At 42.5% G+C, this 26,502-nt stretch overlaps 2 protein-coding genes across 6 annotated transcripts in view; one reads left to right on the top strand and one right to left on the bottom strand.

Annotated features, from left to right (window-relative positions):
• Window positions 1–26,502, top strand: part of LOC122539548 (nuclear factor NF-kappa-B p105 subunit-like) — a 96,626-nt gene that overhangs the window by 29,531 nt on the left and 40,593 nt on the right. For all 5 annotated transcript variants that reach the window (XM_043674520.1, XM_043674523.1, XM_043674521.1 and 2 more), the window contains 5 exons: window positions 2,463–2,561; window positions 18,197–18,348; window positions 20,949–21,112; window positions 21,829–21,987; window positions 25,934–26,038. In XM_043674520.1, the coding sequence (XP_043530455.1) occupies window positions 2,463–2,561; window positions 18,197–18,348; window positions 20,949–21,112; window positions 21,829–21,987; window positions 25,934–26,038 (679 nt within the window). The remainder of the gene's footprint in view (window positions 1–2,462; window positions 2,562–18,196; window positions 18,349–20,948; window positions 21,113–21,828; window positions 21,988–25,933; window positions 26,039–26,502) is intronic.
• manba (mannosidase, beta A, lysosomal) overlaps window positions 1–26,502 on the bottom strand; it is a 228,725-nt gene that overhangs the window by 3,023 nt on the left and 199,200 nt on the right. The gene's annotated exons all lie outside the window — the stretch shown is intronic.

Below are 26,502 nucleotides of genomic sequence, written 5' to 3' on the forward strand. Positions count from 1 at the left end.
AGCATAAGAGGTACAGTTAGTAAGTTTGCAGATGACATCAAAATTGGAGGGTGTAGTGGACAGCGAAGTGGGTTACCTCAGATTACAACAGGATATTGACCAGATAGGCCAATGGGCTGAGAAGTGGCAGATGGAGTTTAATTCAGCTAAATGTGAGGTGCTGCATTTTGGGAAAGCAAATTTTAGCAGGACTTATACACTTAATGGTAAGGTCCGAGGAAGCGTTGCTGAACAAAGAGACCTTGGAGTGTAGGTTCGTAGCTCCTTGAAAGTGGAGTCGCAGGTAGATAGGATAGTGAAGAAGGTGTTTGGTATGCTTTCCTTTATTGGTCAGAGTATTGAGTACAGGAGTTGGGAGGTCATGTTGCGGCTGTACAGGACATTGGTTAGGCCACTGTTGGAATATTGCATGCAATTCTCGTCTCCTTCCTATCGGAAAAATGTTGTGAAACTTGAAAGGGTTCAAAAAAGATTAACAAGGATGTTGCCAGGGTTGGAGGATATCTGAGCTACAGGGAGAGGCTGAACAAGCTGTGGTTGTTTTCCCTGCAGCGTCGGAAGCTGAGGGGTGACGTATTAGAGGATTACAAAATTATGAGGGGCATGGATAGGATAAATCGGCGAAGTCTTTTCCCTGGGGAGTCCAGAACTAGAGGGTATAGGTTTAGGGTGAGAGAGGAAAGATATAAAAGAGACCTAAGGGGCAACATTTTCAGGCAGAGGGTGGTATGTGTGTGGAATGAGCTGCTAGAGGAAGTGGTGGAGGCTGGTACAATTGCAATATTTAAGAGGCATTTGGATGGGTATATGAATAGGAAGGGTTTGGAGGGATATGGGCAGGGTGCTGGCAGGTGGGACTAGATTGGGTTGGGATATCTGGTCGGCACGGATGGGTTGGACCGAAGGATCTTTTTCCATGCTGTGCATCTCTATGACTCTATGCTCTCTGGGCATTAGGATGGGCAATAAATTTTAACCTGGACTGTGATGTTAAAAAGAAATTCAATGACATTACCATCACTGAACTCCTCACTATTAACATCCTAGGGGTTACTATTGACCAGAAACTCAAGTGGACTTGCCATATAAATACAGTGACTATAAGAGCAGGTCAGAGGTGAGGAATACTATAGTCAGTAACTTATCTCCAAAATCTGTCCACCATCTACAAGGCACAAGTCAGGAGTGTGGTGGAATACTCTACACTTACTTGGCAGTGTATAACTCCAACCATATGCAATAACTTGACATTCAGGACAAAGCAGCCCACATAACTGGTACTGTATCCACAAGTAAGTAGTCCCTCCACTACCAATGCTCAGTAGCAGCAGTGCGTACTATCTACAAAATGCACTGTAGAAGTTCACCAAAGATCCTCAGACAACACCTTCCAAATTTATGACAATTTCCATCTAGAAGGACAAAGACAGCAGATACATGGAACAGCATCACCTGCAAGTGCCCTCCGAGCCACTCACCACTCTGACTTGGAAATATATCACCGTTCCTTCACTGTCACTGGGTCGGAATCTTGGAATACCCTCCCTAAGGACATTGTGGGTCTACCTACAGCACATGGACTGCAGCGGTTCAAAAAGGCAGCTCACCCCCACCTTCTCAAGGGGCGACTAGACAATAAACATTGGCTGGCCAGTGATACCTATGTCCCTCACGTGAATTTTTTAAAATTGTGTACTTTCCATCGCACAAAGTTTGTTAATCTTCAAGGTTAATTTGTGAAATTTAGTCCTCCTCATTTATTGAGTTTGCTCCCTGTTGTTAAACTGAACTGACTTTAGATGCATCAGAGACTGACTCTGGCACTATCAGCTGCGCCTGGTATTTTGAATAAACGTGCTGCCAATATAGACCCACAATGTTTCCATGGTAACAAAGAAGGTGGCAGGACAAGTTGAAGCTCTTTGAAGAAAAGTGGGACCCTGGGCTTTATAAACAGCACCATGAAATACGGAAGCAGGAGAAAATACCAGACCTTTAGCTAAACTTCATGTGGAGTTGTGTGTCAACTTTGCAAAGTGTATTAAAGCTATAGAGAGGATGCAGATGGGACCAGGGATGAGGGGCTTCAACTGTTCCCCATCACCCTGATTTGAATGTCTTCTGCGTCTTCTAAACTCTCAGGTGCAGCATTCCAGATCTTAATCAGTCACAATTTAAAAGAAGTTGCTGGTTCTTCTGCCAGTCAGGTGAAATTGGTGTTTGTCCCTATCTACTCAGTCTAGCCCCTTTTTGATTTTGAACACTTTGAGATGAAATCTCCTGTCGATTCTGACTCCTACAGGAATAACCATCTCAGCTTCTCTGTAGCACTAATGTCACTTGAGGTATCTCGTCTCTGAAATTCTTATCTGCATGCTTTTCCTAAGTGCCCAGTGTATCTGATTAAGTTAAATTGTTCTTGTTTGTACATGCTCACTGTCCAATCTGATCTGTCTTTGTAGAGGGGATTTCGTTTCCGTTATGGATGCGAGGGACCATCCCATGGAGGATTACCTGGTGCATCGAGTGAGAAAAATAAGAAATCCTACCCTACTGTGAAGGTTTTTGTTTCATTATTAAATCTGTTTATTACAAATGAGAATGTGAGAGAATCTTAAGTCAGATTAAATGAGCTTGGCCTGTTCCATCTTCCCTTGTTCAGTACGAAGTATTTAAAATAAACTGGACTTTTCACATTTTCAGATCTGTAGATTTTGAATGATCTAAACTACAGGATTGCTAGTTAATAATTTCAGATGTGTCTCAACATTTTAAATAAATTTTCAGGGTATTTCTGTGGATTTTTGTCACTTCAGCAAATGAGTTGGCAGATGGTGGGTGGAATTCTGACTACAGTGTTTATATTTAGAATGTATTCAAATCTTACTTTATACTTGATTAGATACTTGTGTGGGTTTGGGAGGGTTAGATTTTTGTATTGGTGAAAAATCTGCAAACAGGAAATAACCTGGTGCTTAAAATAATGTCACAGGAAATCTACATCTAAGGCATAATGTTAATATTTTGGCCTTAAGTTCTATGGTGTAACATAATGTTAAATATGTATAGATTTTAGTGGTACTTCTGCTCCCCTCATTCCTGATGATTGTAGTAACAATACAGAGAAGATCAATTCCTTCTCCAAATGTGAAAATGAAACTTAGATTTGATCGCTTTGGTCCTTCTCAAATCTTTTCTGAACCAAATGGAATCTTTATTCAATTTAAAGAATGTTGTGTAGATCAGTTCAACATCTGGCTTCTTTATACAATCAATGTCGAGTTCAAAACGGGAAGCTAAAATGGGAACAAAACTTCTGCTGAAATTTAAAATGCTAAAATATCAATGTCAGAGGAAACAGAAATCCCAAGAGGGAACTGCAGTCAGTACGGTTCCTCTAACCTGTTCAGTTCTGTTTCTGTGCCTCATCTCAACAGCAATTTGTATTTATATTTCATATTTAATGTAATAAGACTGAGGTAACAGTCTTTCATATGTCTGAAAGATTAGTGTTTGTCACAGGTTCATTGCCTTTTCTCTGGATATTTCCTGGTACTTTGCTGAGAGGCTGCTTTTGGCGTTTTCAACAAATGTGAAGTGAGAATAGATTATTAGTTCATGGCATTCCAATCAGTGACCTCTGACACCTGGGGACTCTCCAAAAGTGAACTTCATCAGGGTGGAAGAAGGCCGAAGGGTGACCTGATAAAGAGTATTTAAAATGACAAGGCAGTTTAGTATGATCAGAATAAAGAAGGTGTTTGTACTGTTGAGACCATTTTTTGTATTTGATGGAGAGAAGGATTTATTTTTCCCTCAAGAAAATTCAATGAAAGTCAGAGTATTGATAAAGCCTAAGGGTAGCTGTGGAGAAATTGTTTCCCTTTGTGGGAGAGTCTAGCACCAAAGGATATATTCTTAAAGTAAGGGGTCGCCCATTTAACACACAGATGAGAAGGAATTTCTTCTCTCTGAGGGGAATGAATCTGTGGAATTCTTTGCCACAGGCTGGGTCTTTAAGTATATTCAAGGCTGAGAGAGACAGATTTTTAATCAGGATGGGTTATGATGAAAAGACAGGAAAAAAAGACAGGAGAGTGGGGGTGAGGATAATCAGAACATCTGTGATCTCATTGAACGGAGGAGCAAGCTTAATGGGTGAAATGGCCTATTTCTACTCCTGCATTTTATGGCTTTGCCTCTAATCCATTTGAAGTTGAGATGAAACAGTTGCAGGACCAGAATAGTGGCTTAACAAAGTTGATCATTGGGATCATAGTAATACCACAAGCATATGTATTGGTAGCTGAACCTCTATTTATGAATGAGGATAATTCAAAAGAATTTGTTGGTATGTGTTCATTAATTGAGACACAGGAAGCAGATCTAGAGTTACTTGAGTTAACGCAAACAAATCACACTGCAGCTGAGGCTAAAGAAGATCTAGAGTGCTACTACATTAAACGGAGTTCGGGTGAGAAAATGGCGACGCCCTCATAGATATGCAGATGAAGATTAGATGGTTGTTCAACAAATAATGGTGTTGTCCCGACTTTGCGAGTAGCACTTGAAATTCCTGTGGCAGGGCATGTAGGAATATGGGAAATATAAGCATCAGTACACAGGTTTATTACATGGTTAAGATTTCATAAAGATGCAATACAGTTCTTTAACATATGTCACATGTTAGCTAGTAGGAAAACGTAAACATGTAATTAAAGCAGCACCTTTGATACCTAGATTAGTTTATGAAGAACTGTTCAGTTGAGTATTAATAGATTGTGTATGATCATTACTGAAAACAAAATTAGTACATCAGAATAATCTTAGTTATGAACATGACAACTTAGTGTATTTTTCCCCCCGTGTTTGTCTGTATGGATTAGGGAGTTGTAGAAAGGGGTTAGAATTTTAACTAGTAGCGTTACATGTTGAAGGTTTATAGTTGTTTACCTCTGGCAAGAAGCTTTAATATCCACATGAGGAAGTATTTGAGATGATATCATAGCAAGTAGGATAAATATACAAGGAGATAAGGAATAGAAAGATCTGTTGATAGGTCATTAGATGGGATAGGGGTTGATATGCAAAGGTTAACTGTTTCTAATGGTGATAACGATCTGCAGGTTATGGGGATTATCATTTTCCCTAAAAACAGAAGTGTTGGGAGGGAGCTGTTGTGGCACATTGGTAGTGTTCCTACCCCTGAACCAGGAGGCCTGAGTTAAAGTCCCACCTACTCCAGGGGTGTGACATAACTCAGAACAACACCTACAGGGATCTCTGATATCTCAAAACATAAAAAAAAGTTATCATCTTAAAAAAGCAGAGGGATAGGGGAGAGTTTATGGTACAGTGGTAGTGTCCCTCCCTCTGGACCAGGCAGACTCATAGAATCCCTGCAGTGTGGAAACAGGCCATTTGGCCCAACAAATCCACAGTGACTCTCTGAAGAGTAATCCACTCAGACCCATTCCCCTACCCAATTGCTCTACATTTACCCCTGACTAATGCACCTAACCTACACATCCCTGAACACTATGGCCAATTCACCTAACCTGCTTATCTTTGGACTTGATACAAGTCCCATTATTTTTCATCATAAAATATAAAATAGAAAGATCGCTGACACCTTTAGCGAGAGATGGACATCATGGGTACTGAGTGCATTATTTCCCCCTCCAACTCCATTTTAATTTAGTCCTCTCCCTCTCTCTCTTCCTACTCTATCCTTCTTTTTGATATTTTCTAATCAACATGTTTGGGGCATATGTTATGACACATCTCTAGAGTGGGTGGGAGTTGAACTTAAGCTTCCTGGCCCAGAGCTAAGGACATTACTCTTACATCACAAGAGCTCTCTTTCCTATTACTATTGTAGTTGCACTGCCCCGAGTGGGCAATGCTTGCTTATTGTTACTACTTATATGTTTTAATTCATTTATTTAGTGGTGGTTTTCAAAAAAACAGACTGAAAGAAGAAACATGTTTGTGAATAAGGGGCTATAAAGCTGTGTGGAGCAGGCATGTCAGTGTGTTGTGGTTGTGTCAGAGGGGAGGCCATATTAGATTTGGTGCTTGGCAACGAACCAGGTCAGGTGTCAGATCTCTCAGAGGGAGAGCATTTTGGTGTTAGTGATCACAACTCCCTGACCTTTCCTATACTCATAGAGAGGGATAGGAGCAGACAGTATGGGAAAGTATTTAATTGGGGGAGGGGGAATTTCATGCTATTAGGCAGGTATTGGGGCGCCTAAGTTGGGAACAGATGTTTTCGGGGAAATGCATGATAGAAATATAGAGGTTGTTTAGGGAGCAGTTGCTGATTAGTACTAGATAGGTTTATCCCACTGAGGCAAGGAAGGGATGGTAGGGTGAAGGAACCTTGGGTGACAAGGGATGTGGAATATCTAGTCAAGAGGAAGAAGGAAGCTTTCTTAAGGTTGAGGAGGCAAGGATCAAACAGGGCTCCAGAGGGTTACAAGGTAGCCAGGAAGGAACTGAAGAATGGATTTAGGAGAGCTAGAAGGGGGCATGAGAAAGCTTTAGCGGGTAGGATTAAGGAAAACCCTAAGGCATTCTACACTTATGTGAGGAACAAGAGGGTGGCCAGAGTGAGGGAAGGGCCAATCAGGAATAGTGGAGGGAACTTACACCTGGAGTTGGAGGAAGTAGGGGCGGTACTTAATGAATACTTTGCTTCAGTCTTCACCACTGAGAGGGACCTTGACATTTCTGAGGACAGCGTGAAACAGACTGATATGCTTGAACAGGTTGATGTTAGGGAGGAGGATGTGCTGAAAATTTTGAGATTTATGAGGATAGATAAATCCCCTGGGCCAGGAGAAAGTGAGGACTGCAGATGCTGGATGTCAGAGTCAAGAGTGTGGTGCTGGAAAAGCACAGCAGGTTAGGCAGCATCCGAGGAGCAAGAAGCATAAGCCCTTCATTCTGCTGCCTGACCTGCAGTGCTTTTGCAGCACCACACTCTCAAATCCCCTGGACCAGGCAGGAAATAGAGTCATAGAAATGTACAGCATGGAAACAGACCATTTAGTCCAACCTGTCCACGCTGACCAGATATTCCAACCCAATCTAGTTCCACCTGCCAGCACCCGGCCCATATCCTTCCAAACCCTTCCTATTCATATAGCCATCCAAATGCCTCTTAAATGTTGCAATTGTACCAGCCTCCACTACTTCCTCTGGCAGCTCATTCCATACACGTACCTCCCTCAGTGTGAAAAAGTTGCCCCTGAGGTCTCTTTTATATCTTTCCCCTCTCACCCTAAACCTATGCCCTCTAGTTCTGGACTCCCCAACCCCAGGGAAAAGACTTTGTCGATTTACCCTATCCATGCCCCTCATAATTTTGTAAACTCTATAAGGTCACTCCTCAGCCTCCGATGCTGCAGGGAAAACAGCCCCATCCTGTTCAGCCTCTCCCTGTAGCTCAAATCCTCCAACCCTGGCAACATCTTTTTTAATCTTTTCTGAACCCTTTCAAGTTTCACAACATCTTTCTGATAGGAAGAAGACCAGGATTTCATGCGATATTCCAACAGTGGCCTAACCAATGTCCTGTACAGGCGCAACATGACCTCCCAACTCCTGTACTCAATACTCTGACCAATAAAGGAAAGCATACCAAATGCCTTCTTCACTATCCTATCTACCTGCAACTCCACTTTCAAGGAGCTATGAACCTGCACTCCAAGGTCTCTTTGTTCAGCAACACTCCCTAGGACCTTACCATTAAGTGTATAAGTCCTGCTAAAATTTGCTTTCCCAAAATGCAGCACCTCGCATTTATCTGAATTAAACTCCACCTGCCACGTCTCTGCCCATTGGCCTATCTGGTCAATGTCCTGTTGTAATCTGAAGTAACCTTCTTCGCTGTCCAGTACAACTCCAATTTTGGTATCATCTGCAAACTTAAAAACTGTACCTCTTATGCTCGCATCCAAATCATTTATGTAAATGACAAAAGGTAGAGGGCCCAGCACTGATCCTTGTGGCACTCCACTGGTCACAGGCCTCTAGTCTGAAAAACTACCCTCCACCACCACCCTCTGTCTTCTACCTTTGAGCGAGTTCTGTATCCAAATGGCTAGTTCTCCCTGTATTCCATGAGATCTAATCTTGCTAATCAATCTCCCATGGGGAACCTTGTTGAATGCCTTACTGAAATCCATATAGATCACATCTACTGCTCTGCCCTCATCAATCCTCATTGTTACTTCCTCAAAAAACTCAATCAAGTTTGTGAGACATGATTTCCCACGCACAAAGCCATGTTGACTATCCCTAATCAGTCCTTGCCTTTCCAAATACATGTACATCCTGTCCCTCAGGATTCCCTCCAACAACTTGCCCACCACAGATGTCAGGCTCACTGGTCTATAGTTCCCTGGCTTGTCCTTAGCATCCTTCTTAAACAGTGGCACCACGTTAGCCAACCTCCAGTCTTCCGGCACCTCTTGTGACTATCGATGATACAAATATCTCGGAATGAGGCCCATCAATCCCTTCTGTAGTTTTCCACAGAGTTCTAGGGTACACCTGATCAGGTCCTGGGGATTTATCCAGCACTTCCTCCTCTGTAATCTGGTCTTTTTGCAAGATATCACCATCTATTTCCCTACAGTCTATATCTTCCATATCCTTTTCCACAGTAAATTCTGATGCAAAATACTCATTTAGTATCTCCCTCATTTTATGTGGCGCCACACAAAGGTCGCCTTGCTGATCTTTGAGAGGCCCTATTTTCTCCCTAGTTACCCTTTTGTCCTTAATATATTTGTAAAAACCCTTTGGATTCTCCTTAATTCTAATTGCCAAAGCTAGCTCATGTTCCCTTTTTTGCCCTCCTGATTTCCCTCTTAAGTATACTCCTACTTTCTTTATACTCTTCTTGGGATTCACTCGATCTATCTTGTGTATACCTTACATATGCTTCCTTCTTTTTCTTAGCCAAACCCTCAATTTCTTTAGTCATCCAGCATTTCCTATACCTACTAGCCTTTCCTTTCACCCTGACAGGAATATAATTTCTCTGGATTCTCGTTATCTCATTTCTGAAGGCTTCCCATTTTCCAGCCATACCTTTACCTGCGAACATCTGCCCCCAATCAGCTTTCGAAAGTTCTTGCCTAATACCATCAAAATTGGCCTTTCTCCAATTTAGAACTTCAGCTTTTAGATCTGGTCTATCCTTATCCATCACTGTTTTAAATCTAATAGAATTATGGTCACTGGCCCCAAAGTGCTCTCCCACTCATACTTCAGTCACCTGCCCTGCCTTATTTCCCAAGAGTAGGTCATGTTTTGCACCTTCTCTAGTAGGTACATCCACATACTGAATCAGAAAATTTTCTGGTACCCACTTAACAAGTTCCTCTCCATCTAAACCCTTAGCACTAGGGCAGTCCCAGTCGATGTTTGGAAAGTTAAAATTCCCTACCATAACCACCCTATTATTCTTACAGATAGCTGAGATCTCCTTACAAATTTGTTTGTCAATTTCCCTCTGACTATTAGGGGGTCTATAATACAAACCCAATAAGGTGATAATCCCTTCCTTATTTTTCAGTTCCATCCAAATAACTTTCGTGGATGTATTTCCAGGAATATCCTGCCTCAGCACAGCTGTAATGCTATCCCTTATCAACAACACCTATCCCCCTCCTCTCTTGCCTCCCTTTCTGTCCTTCCTGTAGCATTTGTATCCTGAAACATTAAGCTGCCAGTTCTGATCATGCCTGAGCCATGTTTCTGTAATTGCTACGATACCCCAGTCCCATGCTGCTAACCATGCCCTGAGTTCATCTGCCTTCCCTGTTAGGCCCCTTGCATTGAAATAAATGCAGTTTGATTTATTAGTCCTACCTTGTCCCTGCCTGCCCTGACTGTTTGACTCGCTTCTGTTCTCAACTGTACCAGTCTCAGATTGATCTCTTTCCTCACTATCTCCCTGGGTCCCACCCCCCACATTAAATCCTCCTGAGCAGCTCGAGCAAATTTCCCTGCAAGTATATTCGTCCCCTTCCAATTTAGGTGCAATCCGTCCTTCTTGTACAGGTCACTTCTACCCCAAACGCAATTCCAATGATCCAAAAATATGAATCCTCCTTCCATACACCAGCTCCTCAGCCATGCATTCATCTGCTCTATCCTCCTATTCCTGCCCTCACTAGCTCGTAGCACCGGGAGTCATCCAGATATTACTACTCTCGAGGACCTCCTTTTTAAATTCCTGCCTAACTCTCTGTAATCTCCCTTCAGACTCTCAATCTTTTCCCTTCCTATGTTGTTACTACAGGAAGTGAGGGAAGAGGTTGCTGCATCTTTAGCGATGATCTCTGTGTCCTCACTGTCCATTGGAGTAGTGCCAGATGTTTGGAGGGTGACAAATGTTATTCCCTTGTTGAAGAAAGAGAATCCTGGGTATTACAGACCAGTCAGTCTCACATCTCTGGTGGGCAAATTATTTGAGAGGATTCTGAGAGACTGGATTTATTATTACTTTGAAAGTCATAGTTTGATTAGAGATGGTCAACATGGCTCTGAGAGTGGCAGGTCATGCCTCACAAACCTTATTGAATTTTTGAGGATGTGACAAAACACATTGATGAAGGTAGAGCAGTGGGTGTGGTGTACATGGATTTTAGCAAGGTGTTTGATAAGGTTCCCCATGGTAGGCTCATTCAGATAAGGAGGGATGGTCATTCAGATAAGGAGGGATGGGATAGAGGGAAATCTGATTGTCTGGATACAGAATACAGAGGGTGGTGGTAACTGGAATGTATTGAGTCTGGAGCTTGGTGAGCAGTGATGTTCTGCAGGGATCAGTTCTGGGATCTCTGCTCTTTATGATTTTTATAAATGACTTAATTGAGGAAGTGCAAGGGTGGGTTAGTAAGTTTGCTGATGACATGAAGTTTGGTGGAGTTGTGGATAGTGTGGAGGGCTGTTGTAGGTTGCAACGGGACATTGACAGGATGCAGAACTGGGCTGATAAGTGGCAGATTGAATTCAACTTGGAGAAGTGTGAAGTGTGAAGTCATTCACTTCGGAACGTGGAATTTGAATACAGGATTAAAGGCAGGATTCTTGGCAGTTGCAGGAACAGAGTGATCCATGTCCATAGATCCCTCAAAGTTGCCACCAAAGGTGATAGGATTGTCAAGAAGGCGTATGGTATGTTAACTTTCATTAGCAGGAGGATTGAGTTTAAGAGCCACGAGGTTATGCTGCAGCTCTATAGAGCCCTGGTTAGACCACATTTGGAATATTGTGTTCCGTTCTGGTCACCTCATTTATAGGAAGGATATAGAAGGTTTAGAGAGGGTTCAGAGGAGATTTACCAGGATGCTGCCTGGACTGGAGGGCATGTCTTATGAAGAAAGGTTGAGGGAGCCAAGTCTTTTCTTAATGGAGCGAAGAAGGATGAGAGTTGACTTGAGAGAGGTGTACAAGATGATGAGAGGCATAGATAGAGTGGATAGCCAGAGACTTTTTCCCAGAGTGGAAATAGCTATCATAAGGGGGCATAATTTTATGGTGATAAAAGATATCGGGGAAATGTCAGAGGTAGGTTCTTTATGGAGACAGTGGTGGGTGCATGGAGTACACTGCCAGAGGTGGTAGTAGAGTCAGATACATTAGGGACATTTAAGCGACTCTTGGATAGCCACATGAATGATAGGTTAGTCTGATCTGATAGCAGGATAAAAGGTCGGTACAACATTAAGGGCTGAAGGGCCTGTACTGTGCTGTACTGCTCTATGTTCTCATAGTGATCTAGAGGGAGAGCTTCATAATCTGGAAGCATGGGTTCCCAGTCCCACCATGGCAGCTGGTGGAGTTTACGTGATGGTGATGGGGTCAGTGTAGCTGTCTTGTCTCTGATTCCTGCATCACAATTTGTCCATCTGCAATCCTCTCCAATTTGAAACTCGAAGCTTGACTTTGAATCTGCTTCTGAGGATGCATGGTTTACTGATGCTTATGGGGCACTGGTAGTGTCCCCACCTCTGGCCCTGATGACATCAAAGTGCAGTCTACCTTGAAGGTGTGTGATAACACATCTGAACATGTTAATTAAGAATAACTATTGGAGTGTGTAAAGATTAGTTATAGTTCTATCCTGCTTCAGCTGCTGTTCTGAAATCTGAGAAGGGTCATGTGGGGCTCATACCAGTTGGACTTCACATCACAGAAACAGGATAGAATAGGAAATTTGGAACTTGAAGTGAGTGCAGCAAATTGAAATCCATCTGACTCTTTATCTGTGTTACATTTCATGACTTAATTCCTGTGGCCTGGAGAGGTTGCATTTCCATTTTTGCCTTTTCTGCTTTGGAAGGCATAAAGCTGTCCAGCAATGGTTTATGTTGCTCTTTTGTGTGTCATTTGAAGGTTGTTTTTCTGAGTGACTGAGTGATGGGGAACAGGATAATATGATTCTGTTATTTATGGTCTGCTGCTGTCTGCAGCCCCCTGCCCATCAGCAAGATTCCTTACACAATCCTCCAGATGCAATGAGGCTGGGTCAAAGAGAGTTAAATTATGAGAACAGGTTATTTAAATGAACTTTGCATTCCCTCAATTTCAGGAGATTTAGTCAGATCTAATTGATGATTAAGGGAACGATAGGATAGAGTGAAACTGTTACCTCTGGTGGGAGTGATGTTCCACAGTTGAGGCAGAACCTTACAATCAGTCAGTCCATGCAAAGATGCACAGAAATCTGAAACTCCCTCAAACAGCTGACGAGGCTGGGAGTTGATTCAAGTTTTGAATTTGATTGATAGATTTTGTAGCATAAGAAAATGAATGATTATGGAACCAAGGAAGGCAGAGTCATGATACAGGTCTGAGGTCAATAGGGCTCTGGTGGTACAGTGGTAGTGCCCCAGCTCTGGTGCAGAAGGCCATGGGTCTTGATATGTCTGAAAAGGTTGGTGAAAGAAATTATGTAAAAGCAAAATACTGCATATACTGGAAATCTGAAATAAAATCGGAATTGGCAGAACCTGACTTCAGAGTTCTTGAATATTAACTCTGTTTCTCGCTCTTCAGTTGCTATGTTTTCCGTTTTGTTTAAAAAAGCCTAAAGGCCAGGCCTAATCTGATTCAATAGTGGATGGGCTCAAGGGGCTGAATGCACCTAAAAAAAATTTCTTAATCACGCCCATTGCTCCTCTTACTCACTGAATGTGGCAAATTTTTCACAAAACTCTAACCTTGAACATCTCTTTTATTGAACATGCGAGAGGTAGCTTGCAGATTAAAACCATTTAAATCCTATATTCCACATTGCTGTGATTTCTCCATGTATGACCAACATGATGTTCTCTTGATTTGATTACTGCTGAATGCAAATATTTGGTTGGGTGAATATGTTATGAGGCAAGAAAGAAGTGACAGTGACGTGGAGTTGCTCCTCAGTCTTACGCGGTTGTGGACGAGGCAGATGTCTGACTGAAAGTTTGTTCATTCACGATCTTCCTGCCAGGGCTGCTTCCCACTGAAGTGCCAGGCAGGGGAATCACTTCGTACCTGAATGCTTCTTCCTTTCAAAGTTCAATTCAAGCACCTTGGTGAGAGGGCCAATCTGCAGGCTGTGGGGAAGAAGCTGATGAGTATAAATGGAGCAGGCTTAGACATAGTGAGTTAATGGGCCCTTACTGTGCAGTAAGCCTCTGCACATCTAAGAGAATAATTTTTTTTTAATTGTGTTTGTATGTATTGTCCACTGAGAGGGAATATTAAATTAAATCAAATAAGGCAGATAGGATTAGTTTAGAACGATGTCATGGCTGTTTCAGACATAGTGAGCCAAAGGGCCTGATGCTGTGCTGCACTTTTCTATATGTAGGCAGAAATAATTGGCTATTTACGGTAATTTTACTAATGCATTATTATTTCTTGTAAGTATGGAAGGAAGATTGTAAGTGATGTCTGTATTTTAAAAAAATCTAATGTTGGTATTGAATTCTTGAATACTTAATTTAGTCATGTGTAGTTTACTGAACTTCTGCATAGACTATAGGAAGAAAGTGGTACCTGCCTAGCTCCTTTCCACCTATCCATTCCACCCTCCTCTCTGACCGATCACCTTCATCCCCACCCCCATTCACCTATTGTACTCTATGCTAGTTTCTCCCCACCCCCCCTCTCATTTATCTCTCCACTCTGCCGGCACCCTGCCTCTATTCCTGATGAAGGGTTTTGCCCGAAATGTCGATTTTCCTGCTCCTCGGATGCTGCCTGACCTGCTGCGCTTTTTCAGCACCACTGTAATCTGGAATCTGGTTTCCAGCATCTGCAGTCATTGTTTTTACCCCATAGGAAGAAAGTGATGACTACAGATGCTGGAGATCAGAGTCAAGATTAGGGTGGTGCTGGAAAAGCACAGCAGATCAGGCAGCATCCGCGGAGCTGGAGAGTTGACGTTTTGCGCATAAGCCCTTCATCAGGAATGAGACTTGCAGACCAAGGGGGCTGAGAGATAAATGGGAGGGGGGGTGGGGAGTAAGGTAGCTGGAAATGCGATGGGTAGATGGAGGTGGGGGGGTGAAAGTGATAGGTCGGAGAGGAGGGTGCAGTGGGAAGGTGGGAAAGAAGATGGACAGTTTGGGCAAGTCAGGGTGGTGCCGAGTTGGAAGGTTGGATCTGGGATAAGGTGGGGGAGGGGAAATGAGGAAACTGGTGCAATCCACATTGATCCCGTGTGGTTGGAGGGTCCCAAGGCAGAAGATAAGCATTCTTCCTCCAGGTGTTGGGTGGTAAGGATTTGGCAGTGGTGAAAGCACAGGACCTGCATGTCCTTGGCGGAGTGAGAGGGGGAGGGGTGTTAAAGTGTTTAGCCACAGGGCAGTGGGGTTGATTGGTGCATGAGTCCCAGCGATGTTCTCTGAAGTGCTCTGCAAGTAGGTGTCCTGTCTCCCCAGTGTAGATATAGTAACTGACGTGTGTGGAAGTGCAGGTAAAGCTCTGACAGATGTGGAAGGCTCCTTTGAGGCCTTGGGCGGAGATGAGAGGGGAGATGTGGGTGCAGGTTTTGCACTTCTTGCATTGGCACGGGAGGGTGCCAGGAGGGGAGGGTGGGTTTGTGGTGGGCATGGCCTTGACAAGGGAATCACGGAGAGAATCGACTTTACCGAGTGCAGACAGGGGTGGGGAGGGAAAAATATCCCTGATAGTGGTGTCTGTTTGTAGGTGGTGGAAATGGCGCAGGATGATGCGAGTATCCAGAGGTTGGTGGGGTGGAAGATGAGGACCAGAGTGGGGGGTTCTGCCCTTACTGTGGTCGGAGGGGTGAGGTTAGAGGGCAGAGGTGCAGCAAGTGGATGAAATGTACTGGAGGGCACCATCGACCACCATGGGAGGGGAAATTGTGGTCTTTAAAGAGGGAGGCCAATCTGGTATATCCTGTGGTGGAACTGGTCCTCCTGGGAGCAGATGCAGTGGTAGCGGAGGAATTGGGAATAAGCGATGGCGTTATTACAAGAGGCAGGGTAGGAGGAAGTCTAGTCCAGGTAGCTGTGCGAGTCTGTGGGTTTGTAGTAGATGTCCACGTTAATGGAGATGGAGAGGTCCAGAAAATGGAGGGAAATGTCCAAGATGGTCAGGGTGGAAGGTGTTAGTGAAGTTGATGAACTGTTCAACCTTCTCATGGAGGCATGAAGTAGCACCGATACAGTCATCGATGTAGTGAAGGAAAAGGTGGGGAATGGTGCTGGTGTAGCTGCAGAAGATGGACTGTTCCACATACCCAACCAAGGGACAGGCATAGTTGGGGCCCACGCGAGTGCCCATGGCTACGCCTTCGGTCTGGAGGAAGTGGCCATAGGCACAGCTCACACAGCTACCTGGTGTACACCTTCTCCCACCCTGTCTGTGTAAAAACACTATCCCTTATTCCCAGTTCCTCTGCCTCCACCGCATCTGCTCCCAGGAGGACCAGTTCCCACCACAGAACATGCCAGGTGGCCTCCTCCTTTGATGATCTTTCTCTGGGGTCCTGTAGGAACCAGGTCCAAGTTTGAACTGTTTGCTGTAGACCGGTTTGTTCTCTAAATACAGAAACTCGAGATTAGCTGTGGGGAGGCATCAAGAAATTAAATAGTTTACAAGTTGTTGGTGAAGTAAGCATCATAAAAAAGTTTTAAAACAAATTTGATAGTTATTATTGAAGGATAAAGGGAAATGAGTTTCATCTCCATGATTTCAATTGAAGAGCTACCTTTGCCCTGGTAATGGAAAGCTGAATAACCTTCTGCTCTGCAATTTCTCACATTCTATGACGGTGTGTGCTATGTTAAATGCTGCTTTGCAGTAAAGTTGCTGTAGTCCCAGAGGCCCATTGGGCTGCTCTCTCATTAACCAACAGCTGGTGCTAAGTTTAATCTGAGGGTCACCATGCCGGTTAGCTCAGTTGGCTGGATGACTGGTTTGTGATGCAGAGTGACACCTACAGCATGGGTTCAATTCAGGCACTGGCGAAGGTTATTGTGAGGCCCTACATTCTCAACCTCTCTCATCACCTGGGGCGAGGTGACCCTCAGGCTGATCACTACCAGTCCTCTCTCTAATGAGGAAGGAGCTCTATGGTCCTCTGGGTTTATGGTGGCTTTACTTTTACTTACTTGGCTGTATACCAGTTTTTGTTATACTGTTGCAACCACTTCAGAAAATTATTTCCATGTTTGTGTCTGGTTTAAGGTGGCTGGAAATGCAGAGTCAATTTCTGTACTATTTAATGAGAAATATAGGGGAAGTCCCTGGTATTTCCAAGATGCATGACATAGTTGTGTGGCAGTAAGCAGGCAACTTATTTTTGCCTCCATTTCAGCAAAGTGCATGTGACTCAGTAACTCACTACCACTTTCACAGTCGGGAATATCCTGACAAAGTCACGTGGCGATGTATGTTGAAAATTGGGAAGTTCCCCTTGACATAAGTGGAGCCACCCTGATATTGTGCAATTATAATAATTGGTTACATATTTCTGAATGACTGATGATTCAGTTGTGATGCCATACAGGATTTTGATTGACCCTTTTATGAGTGTTAATTGGGATAAAAAAAATGACAGTTATTCAGAAATTCACAAGCACTGTGATGGGGATAAATAATAAAAGCTGTTCTGTACCTTTTTTAGGAGACCTTACGTTGCTGGCCCCGGCTCTGTGAGTTCAATGAATGTAATGTACAAAATGAGTGTCAGAATGTGAGGAATAGCAAGTTGCTTTTGGTATCCTGGTCAATATTTCCCTTCTTCATCCGTACTACACTCTCTCCAAGTTGCTTTTCTGTCTGAATTTCAAATGATAATCCATTTGTGAAGTGATATATTGAAATTGTGTGAAAATGCTTCTCAGAATTGCAAGACCATATCTGTTTCCTGGGGGTGATAATTTCATTCGTTCAGACGCTTGCTGTTTGAAAAGTTTTGATGGGTGGAAGCAAACAATTCTCTGAAAGAGTAGAAATAATTCCTGATGGATGTGGTTTGGATGTGAAAATCCTTGTCTGATTCTAACACCTTGTTGATGGCAAACTGTTTGAGAGCAAGTTACACCCATCTGTCTGTGACTAACTCAATGTAATATGAAAAATTTCTATAACTGTATCTTTCCAAATACTTTCCAAAATCATCTTCACCTGAATGTCACTGTTTAAAATGGAAAATCACTTAATATTTTCATGGAATTGATAATGTCCCTAACTCTGGAAATGAGACAAAATGTCAGAGATGAATCATATGGAAGTTCAGCTCCTTCATTGTGGTGGAACACACGTACAGTGCCTTCTGTGAACCCATTTTGATTTCTATTCAGAATGCAGATTGTAACAACAAACAATGTAGAGAACCACCAAGTAGAAATTACCAGTTGGTTTTTGCATTTATTTAATTCATTTATAAAATGTGGGAGTCATCCGTCCTGATTGATTGGAATGAACGAATCCTTTGACTTTTTGTACAACTGAGCACACGATAGGGTTATAAAAAATAATTCGGGGAAAATGTGGGAAATATTGCTGGAATGGAATACACCACATAGTGTTTTCAGGGATTTGTGAAATAAATGGGAAACTGTTTTACTGGTATTTCTCATGGTTGAGATCAGATATTGTACTGTGATGTCTAAATTTATCAGTAATGTAATTGTATCATTTTGTTTAGATATGCAACTACGTTGGACAGGCAAAGATTGTTGTTCAGTTGGTGACCTATGGGAAGGATAGTGTGCATCTCCATGCTCACAGTCTCGTTGGCAAACAGTGTGAAAAAGGAATATGTTTAGTTCAAGTGGGTCCAAAGGAAATGATTTCAACGTAAGTTAGAACCTCTTCCAAAATGTATTTTTTTGGTGATAATTCAACATTAAAGCTTTCTCTTACAATGTCATCATGTTGTCAGACTTTGAAAGAGTTTTAGTTTCGTCAGATGGTTAGTATAAATATTTTCAAAATAACCTGTTCAGAGATGTTATACAACCCCCTGGAGAAGTGGAACTTGAACCTGGGACTCCTGACTAAGAATGGGAGGAAAACTGCCACTGCACTGTAAAAGCCCTAAGAATAAACCACTCTGCTGTCAGTCTAGAGTTACATGTAGATCTGACAGCTAAGGACAGCAGAGTTCCTTCCCTAAGGGATGTTAATGAACCAGCTGGGTTTTTATAACAGTCAGCAATGGTTACTTGGTTACTATGAGGGTAGCTTTGTAATGCAAGATGTTTATTGAATTCAGATCTCATTGTCTGCCATGGTAGTATTTGAACCCATGATCTCAGAACATTTAACCTGGATGATTATTCTAGCACCATTACTTACTTTTACAGTGATAATACCACCAGGCTAACATCTCCTGTATCTCTTTAGATTTAGATTTTAGATTACTTACAGTGTGGAAACAGGCCCTTTGGCCCAACAAGTCCACACTGACCCGCCGAAGCGCAACCCACCTAGACCCATTCCCCTACATTTACCCCTGCCCCTAACACTATGAGCAATTTAGCATGGCCAATTCACCTCACCTGCACATTTTTGGACTATGGGAGGAAACCGGAGCACCCGGAGGAAACCCACGCAGACACGGGAAGAATGTGCAAACTTTACACAGTCAGTCGCCTGAGGCGGGAATTGAACCTGGGTCTCTGGCGCTGTGAGGCAGCAGTGCTAGCCACTGTGCCACCGTGCCGCCCACTCCCAGCCTACCCCAGAACATCCATGTCAGGGAAGGAAACCAAAACCGTACACAATATACCTGCTGTGGTCTCTCCAAGGCCCCGTACAATTGCAGCAAGGCATCCCTGCTCCAATACTGAAATCCTTTTGCTATGAAAGCCAACATACTGTTTCCCTTCACTGTGCACCTGCATCTTACTTTCAGAGACTGGTGTACAAGGACTCCCAAGTCTTGTTGCACCTTCCCTTTTCCAAGCTATCCCCATTCAGGTAACAAACCACCTTCCTGTTTTGATACTGAATTGAATAACTGCATATTTATCCACATTATACTTAATCTGCATGTTTCCTTCCACTCCCTGAGCCTGTCCAAATCACACTGAAGCATCTCTGTATCCTCCTCACAGCTCACCCTCCGACCCAGCTTTGTATTGTTAACAAGCTTGGAGATATTACACTTAGTTCCTTCATCTGAATCATTAACATACATCATGGCTAGCTGGGATCAAAGCATTGATAGCTCACTAGTCACTGCCTGTCACTCTGAAACAGTCCAGTTTATATCTACGGTTGGTTCCCTGTCTGCAAGCTAGTTCTCTATCCAGGACAGCACACTGCTCCACCGACTTCCACCTTATCTCCTGTGTATTGTAGAGATCTGTTGTCACATGTGAACTCTATAGCATCCTTTTAAAATAGATTCTTTTACATATTGGCGGCATTCATGTCAGCAAAAGAGACCATTCAGCCCATTCCTGTGCCAAATCTTTGAATAAGCCATCTGATGAGACAAACTCTCTTGCACTTCCCCATAATCACATCCATGTTTCTATTATGATTACTTATCAATTTTTCTTATAAATCCCTGTTCAATCTGCTTTCACTTACATCTCAGGTAGTACATTCCAAATCATCATAACTTAGTGTTAAAAATCATTTTTTCTTAGAAATTATCAGTGCTGTCTGGCTTCCAACTCTTCTTTACATATCAAAATCCTTCATAACTTTGAAAAGCTCCACTAATTCTTCCCTTAAACTTCTCTGCTCAGTGCAGCACAACCTCTGCCTCTCCACATAATTAGATTCCCTCACACAAATGTTCTAGTCAATCTCTTATCATCGAGACTTAACGTTCTTCCTAAAGCCTAGTTCCTACAATTGTGTACAATATACCAGCTGAGGCTAAACCTCCAGAAAAATGTAAAACTCCAGAATAACTCTCTTGCTGATGTACTCTAGACTCTTGCTTCAGATTCTGTGTGCCTTAATTTTAAACAGGCTTCTCAACTTTAATGTGCTCCTTCAAAGGATTTGTATGTTTACTCCTGGCGCCCCTTTTAAAATAGTACCATTTTAGCTTCCATTGTCTCAGACTAGACTTCCATTGTCTCAGACTATACCTGGAAGATTCTATTTGTTTTGGTGCCCCCTATAATTCCCATGTGAAAATCTGCAGACATTCAATAGTGAAGTGTTCCACTGGCCTTTGACCCAAGAACCTTCCACCTGACTCTGTGCTCTGTCTTGACTAATCTTCACTTTGGGTCTGGATAAGTGGGTACTGCCCAATAAGCATATGGATACCACGCAGGACAAATGGAGACAGAACAGAGAGCATTGGCTCGGGGGGAATTTGAGTTTAAGATTTTCAGAATCAATGTGTCGGGAATCTGGTTGACTGAACAACAGCCAGTTGCGTGGAAATAGCATTGCTTGTTAATTTACAATGTTTGTTACTTCTCCAGATTTCCGAACCTCGGTATTCTACATGTGACAAAGAAGAATGTTGCCAGTACACTCGAACAGAGAATGACACAGGCTTATGTGATGGGTTATAATAATGGAGTTGTAATTCACCCAGAATTAAACCATCGACACAGCGAGGGTTACGGTCAAAGGGAACTCACAGGTAAATTTCAACTTATTTGCAATTAACTTGTGAACTCCAATTGACGTGAAATCTTGATAAAGATGCTCTTGGCAGAGGTAGGAAAATGATTTTACCAGACTGTTAATCAATGCTGATATGAGAATTTTGAAGTTTTAAATATTTTAAGAATTTTAAGATATTTGACAGAGAACCCAGAGAGATTAACTGTGAGTTGTTGTGATGTGGGGCATACTGCCTGAAAGGGCAGGGAAGCAGATTCAATAGGATATTTCAAAAGAGAATTGGATAAATAGTTAAAAAGGAAAAACTTTCAGACAATGGAGAAAGTCTTGTTTCCTTGCTTGAATTCAAACGCTGTTTCAAAAAGTGAGCACAGGCACAATAATTTCCATATCTTCTTTATTCCCCATGTTTGTCTCCAACTCCAAACTCTCAATCCTCATCTGCACGCCTCCAATTCTGAACTTTATCACTACTGTTGACAGCCATCTGTCAGCTGCCTGAATTCTAACATGGGGAATTTCCTCCCTAAACCTCTCCCCCTTAAGACATACTTCCACACTTAGCTTTTAGACTGAACATTTGGTCATCTGTCCTATTGGATTATCTGTAATTTTCTTCAGAATATGTTATCACATTAAAGGAGTTACATAAATACAAGATATTGTCTAAGTTTACTTTGTGTTTCATTTGTGAGAATATTAATGGTGCATTATTGTGATGCCTGTTTGCAGAACGTGAAAAGGAGTTAATCCATCAGGCTTCCATTCAGCAAGCAAAAGAAATGGACCTGAGTGTCGTGCGTCTTATGTTTACAGCCCTGCTTCCAGACAGCAGCTGTCGATTTACACGTAAATTGGAACCTGTTATTTCTGATCCCATCTACGACAGCAGTAAGTGGGCACTTTAGAAATCTGCCTCTTGCCAAACTCAGAGTGGTAGTGAACTGGAAGTTTGTTCACCCTTTCATTAATACTGATTTCGGTATCTTCATTATCACAGAATCTTTGTTTGGTAAATAAACATTTTATAACAATTTAAATAATTAGGGAGACAAATGGTGTTTTAAAGACATTATTACAAAGAAGTTGGAATAAAGATGTCTAATTAAAATTATTTTGAGTCTTGGTGAGATCAGTCCAGAGTACTGTGTGTAGCTTTGGTCTCTATACCTAAGGAGAGATTTACTTCCCTCAGAACAAATGCAACAAAGGTTCATTAAACTGATGCCTACAGTGTGGGGCCTGCCCTGTGTGGAGTGATAGAAGAGATTGCACCTGTATTTCTGGAATTTAGAAGAGCGGTCTGGTTGAATTGTATACGTTTCTTAAAGAGCTTGACTTTGTAGATGCTGGAGTGTGTGTCCTGTGGAATCTGCAACATGGGTCAGAGTCTTGTTGGAATATCATCTGCTTCAGACTGAGATAAAGAGAAATGTCTTCGTTTGGAAAATTGTGAATCTTGGGAATTCTCCAGCTGAGAGAGCTGTGTATGGCTCACTGTGAAATACATTCAAGGCAGCAGTCAATGGATTTTTAGATGCTGAGGAACCTGAGAATATGAGAATAGTACAAAAAGGTAGAGTTGATGTAGATAATAAATTGATGTTGTTGAATTGTGGAACAAAATTGATGGAGCCAGTGGGCTCCACCTTCTGCTGTTGTGTTTTCTTGCTGTAACTTGAGTACATTACTGCTCTTTTCCCGAAATCATCCCTGTAAGTTCTCCAGTGATGAATTAAGTCAAGAAAGACTTTTGAACTAACAGTAAATTGACATCCCCTGTTATCAAAATTTGGGAGCGAGTGGTGTAGTGGTAATGTCAACGGGCAAGTAATCTAGAGATCCAGGCTGGTTCTCTGAGACATAAGTTTGAATCCCAGCATAATAGATGGTGAAATTTGAATTAAATAAAATCTAATGTAATGACAGCCTCCTGACCACTGTTAATTGTTATAAAAGCCCATCTGGTTAGTTTGAGTGACACACTCTGTAGCTGTGAGCAGACAGGAATTGAAAAGTCCCAAAGAATGTTTGTTAGTTTACCCAGTTGTAACATTGGATCTGCATTTGCCATACTTTAGACTTTGTTCTGTTCCTCTCCAAAATAGCATGTTCAGATCAAGCATGTTTGACAGATTCTCTCTCTTTAAAAGAAAAAGTATTTAACATTTAAATCCCTGCTGGCATTTAAGGAACACACAGGGGAAACCTTTTAAATGAAGGGGGTCCACCAGAAGGACTGTTAGCTTCACATTAATTTTTGTTAAGAGTAAAGTCGCGTGCAATCGAGAGTGGATCTAGTGAAATCTGATTTTTATGAGATTCACACTAAGCTAATCAGATACAAGTTCCTCTATAAAATATGTTTCATCATAAAATAATTTAAGAACACCATCTTTATTTTTCTGTAATGAGTTTAGGATCAGTATAATATCCACACAATATATGTTTACTTGGTCAGAGTTGAGAAAACATTGACCATTTTCTTGTTGTTGAAAATACTTTTTTTTAAATTAACTGATGAGATGTGGGTGTCACTGGCTGGCCAGCATTTATTGCACATCCCAACCACCCTTGAAAGGTGGTGCTCAGCTGCCTTCTTGAACCCACTGCAGTCCATGTGCTGTAAGTAGAGCTGTAAGTAGGGAGGGAATTCCAGGATTCTGACCCAGCGACACTGAAGGAACGGCAGTAAATTTCCAAATTAGGGTGGTGAGTGGCTTGGAGGGACATTTGCAGGTGGTGGTGTTCCCATGTATCTACTGTCCTTGTCCTTTTAGATGGAAGTGGATGTGAGTTTGGAAGGTGCTGTTTGAGGATCTTTGGTGAATTTCTGCAGTGCATTTTGTACATAGTATACACTTCTGCTACTGAGCATCGGTGGTGGAGGGAGTGGATGCTTGTGGATGTGGTGCCAGTCAAGCGGCTGTTTTGTCCTTGATGATGTCAAGCTCCTTGAGTGTTGTTGGAGCTGCCCCCATCTAAGGAAGTAGGGCGTATTCCATCATGCTGCTGACTTGTGCCTTGCAGATGGTGGACAGGCTTTGGGGAGTCAGGAGGGGAGTTACTTGTTGCAGTATTCCTAGCCTTTGACCTGCTTTTGTAGCCACTCAGTTTAGGTGCTTAGTTCAGTTGAGTTTCTAATCAATGATAACTCCCAGGATGCTGATATTGGAGGTTTCAGTGATGGTAATACCTTTGATTGTCAAGGGATGGTAGTTAGATTGTCTCTTATTGGAGATGGTTATTGCATGGTATTTCTATGAGCAAATTTTACTTACCACTTGGCAGCCCAAGCCTGGATATTGTCCAGATCTTGTTGTATTTGAGTATGGACTACTTCAGTATCTGAGGAGTCATGAATGGTGCTGAACATTGTGCAATCATTAGTGAACATCCCCAAACTGACCTTATGATGGAGCGAAGTTCATTGATGAAGCAGCTGAAGATATTTGGGCCGAGGACATTGCCCTGAGGAACTCCTGCAGAGATGTCCTGGAGCTGAGATGACTGACCTCCATCAACCACAACCATCTTCCTATGAGCCAGGTATGACCTAGGCCCAACCATCTTCAGCCACTTCATCAATGACCAACCATCACCGAATCCCCCACGATCAACATCCAAGTGATGCCATTGACCAGAAACTCTGTGAACCAACCATACAAATACAAGGATACAGGCCCAAGTCAGAGACTAGGAATACTGCAGCGAGTAACTGACCTCCTGAGTCCCTAAAGTCTGACTACTATTTACAAGGCCCATTCCAGGAGTGTGATAGAATGCTCCTCACTTGCCTGGATGAGCGCATCTCCAAGAATACTCAAGAAACTTAACACCGTCCAGGACAAAGCAGCCTGCTTCAATGGCACCACATTCACAAATCCTCTACCACCAATGGTCTCTATAAGATGCACTGTAAAAATTCACCAAAGGTTTCTTAGACAGCACCTTCCAAACCCTCAACCACTTCCATCTCAAAGGACAAGGGCAGCAAATACATGGGAACACCACCCCCTTCAAGTTCCCCTCCAAACCACTCCTCATGCTGCCTTGGAAATAAATCACCAGCATAAAAATGTATTCCTTCAGTTTCGCTGGGTGAGGATCCTGGAATTCCTTCCCTGACAGCATTGTGGTTGTCCCTACACTGTTCAAAAAAGACAGCTCACCACCTTCCAAAGGGGCAAGAAGACTTGGGCAATAATTGCTGGCCCAGTTAGTGACACCCACATCCCTTGAATAAATAAAAAGAACTTCTTTCCTCAATTACCTTTAAACTGGGCACTGAAGTGAGATCCACCCACTGTAGCTCTGAGAAGCTCTTTTGGTCTCTGTCTCTCCCTGCACCTTTTCAGAACCTTCAGCATAAATCCTTGGTCCTCTGTCCAGGAGAGGCTTGATGGAGTATTGTACTTTCAGATGAGACATTAAACCAAGGCTCTGGGTGTTTTCTCCAAGAGACATAAAGGATCTCGCATCACTAACTCCCCCGTGATGGCCAGAGCCAACATCATGAGAATAGATGGTCAGGTCATCGTCATTTTGCTGCCTGTGTGATCTTGCTCTGTGCAAATTGGTTGCTGCATTTCCTACAATAGTGCCTACCTGTCATTATCTGGGAAAACCTGTGAAAGCTGCTATAGGAATGTAAGGCTGACTTTTTAATTTGTGCCAGACAAAAGCAGCAAAGCATTCTATGATTACAACAAATGCATTTTTATGGAGCCTGAAGCCTCTGACTACCATCACAACAAAAATGAAAGTGTAAATTGTGGTTTTGTTTTTAATTCTTTTTCTCCAAAGTCTTTCTTAACTTTTACTTTGAATGTTCCAGAGGCACCAAATGCATCAAATTTGAGGATTGTCAGAATGGATAAGACTGCTGGATGTGTAGTTGGAGGAGATGAGGTTTACCTACTGTGTGATAAAGTTCAAAAAGGTACATTTACTCAAAGTGTTATAGTTATATCTTGATGTAAATGATCTAATGTCCTATAATTCTCTTTGCTGATTGGGCCAAATGATCTTAACTCAAGTGAAATTGACACACTGTGTCTGTGAAGTACACCTCAATTTATCTGCAGTTTGATCTTCTGAAGGTTTCATTAACTCTTGATTGTGAGTGGTTTCTCAGTCCAAATACCTCTCTTGATATTGAGCGTAAATGATTTGTATCAGTTTAAATGAAAGGCACAACCACTCAGTCCGAATGTTAAAGCTCCAGCTTAATCTTAGCTCCACTTTTAGCGAGGGCCAAGGTAGGTCTTTCACTTTTCCAATTTTATCCCAGCAGCAGCCTTCCCCCACAACCGGCTGTAAACACACACTCATCCAAATACCCCCCCACGACCTGCTGTAAACACACACTCATCCAAATACCCCCTATGACCTGCTGTAAACACA

This window comes from Chiloscyllium plagiosum, chromosome 32 (genome assembly GCF_004010195.1).
Source record: "Chiloscyllium plagiosum isolate BGI_BamShark_2017 chromosome 32, ASM401019v2, whole genome shotgun sequence".
Taxonomy (NCBI): Eukaryota; Metazoa; Chordata; class Chondrichthyes; order Orectolobiformes; family Hemiscylliidae; genus Chiloscyllium; species Chiloscyllium plagiosum.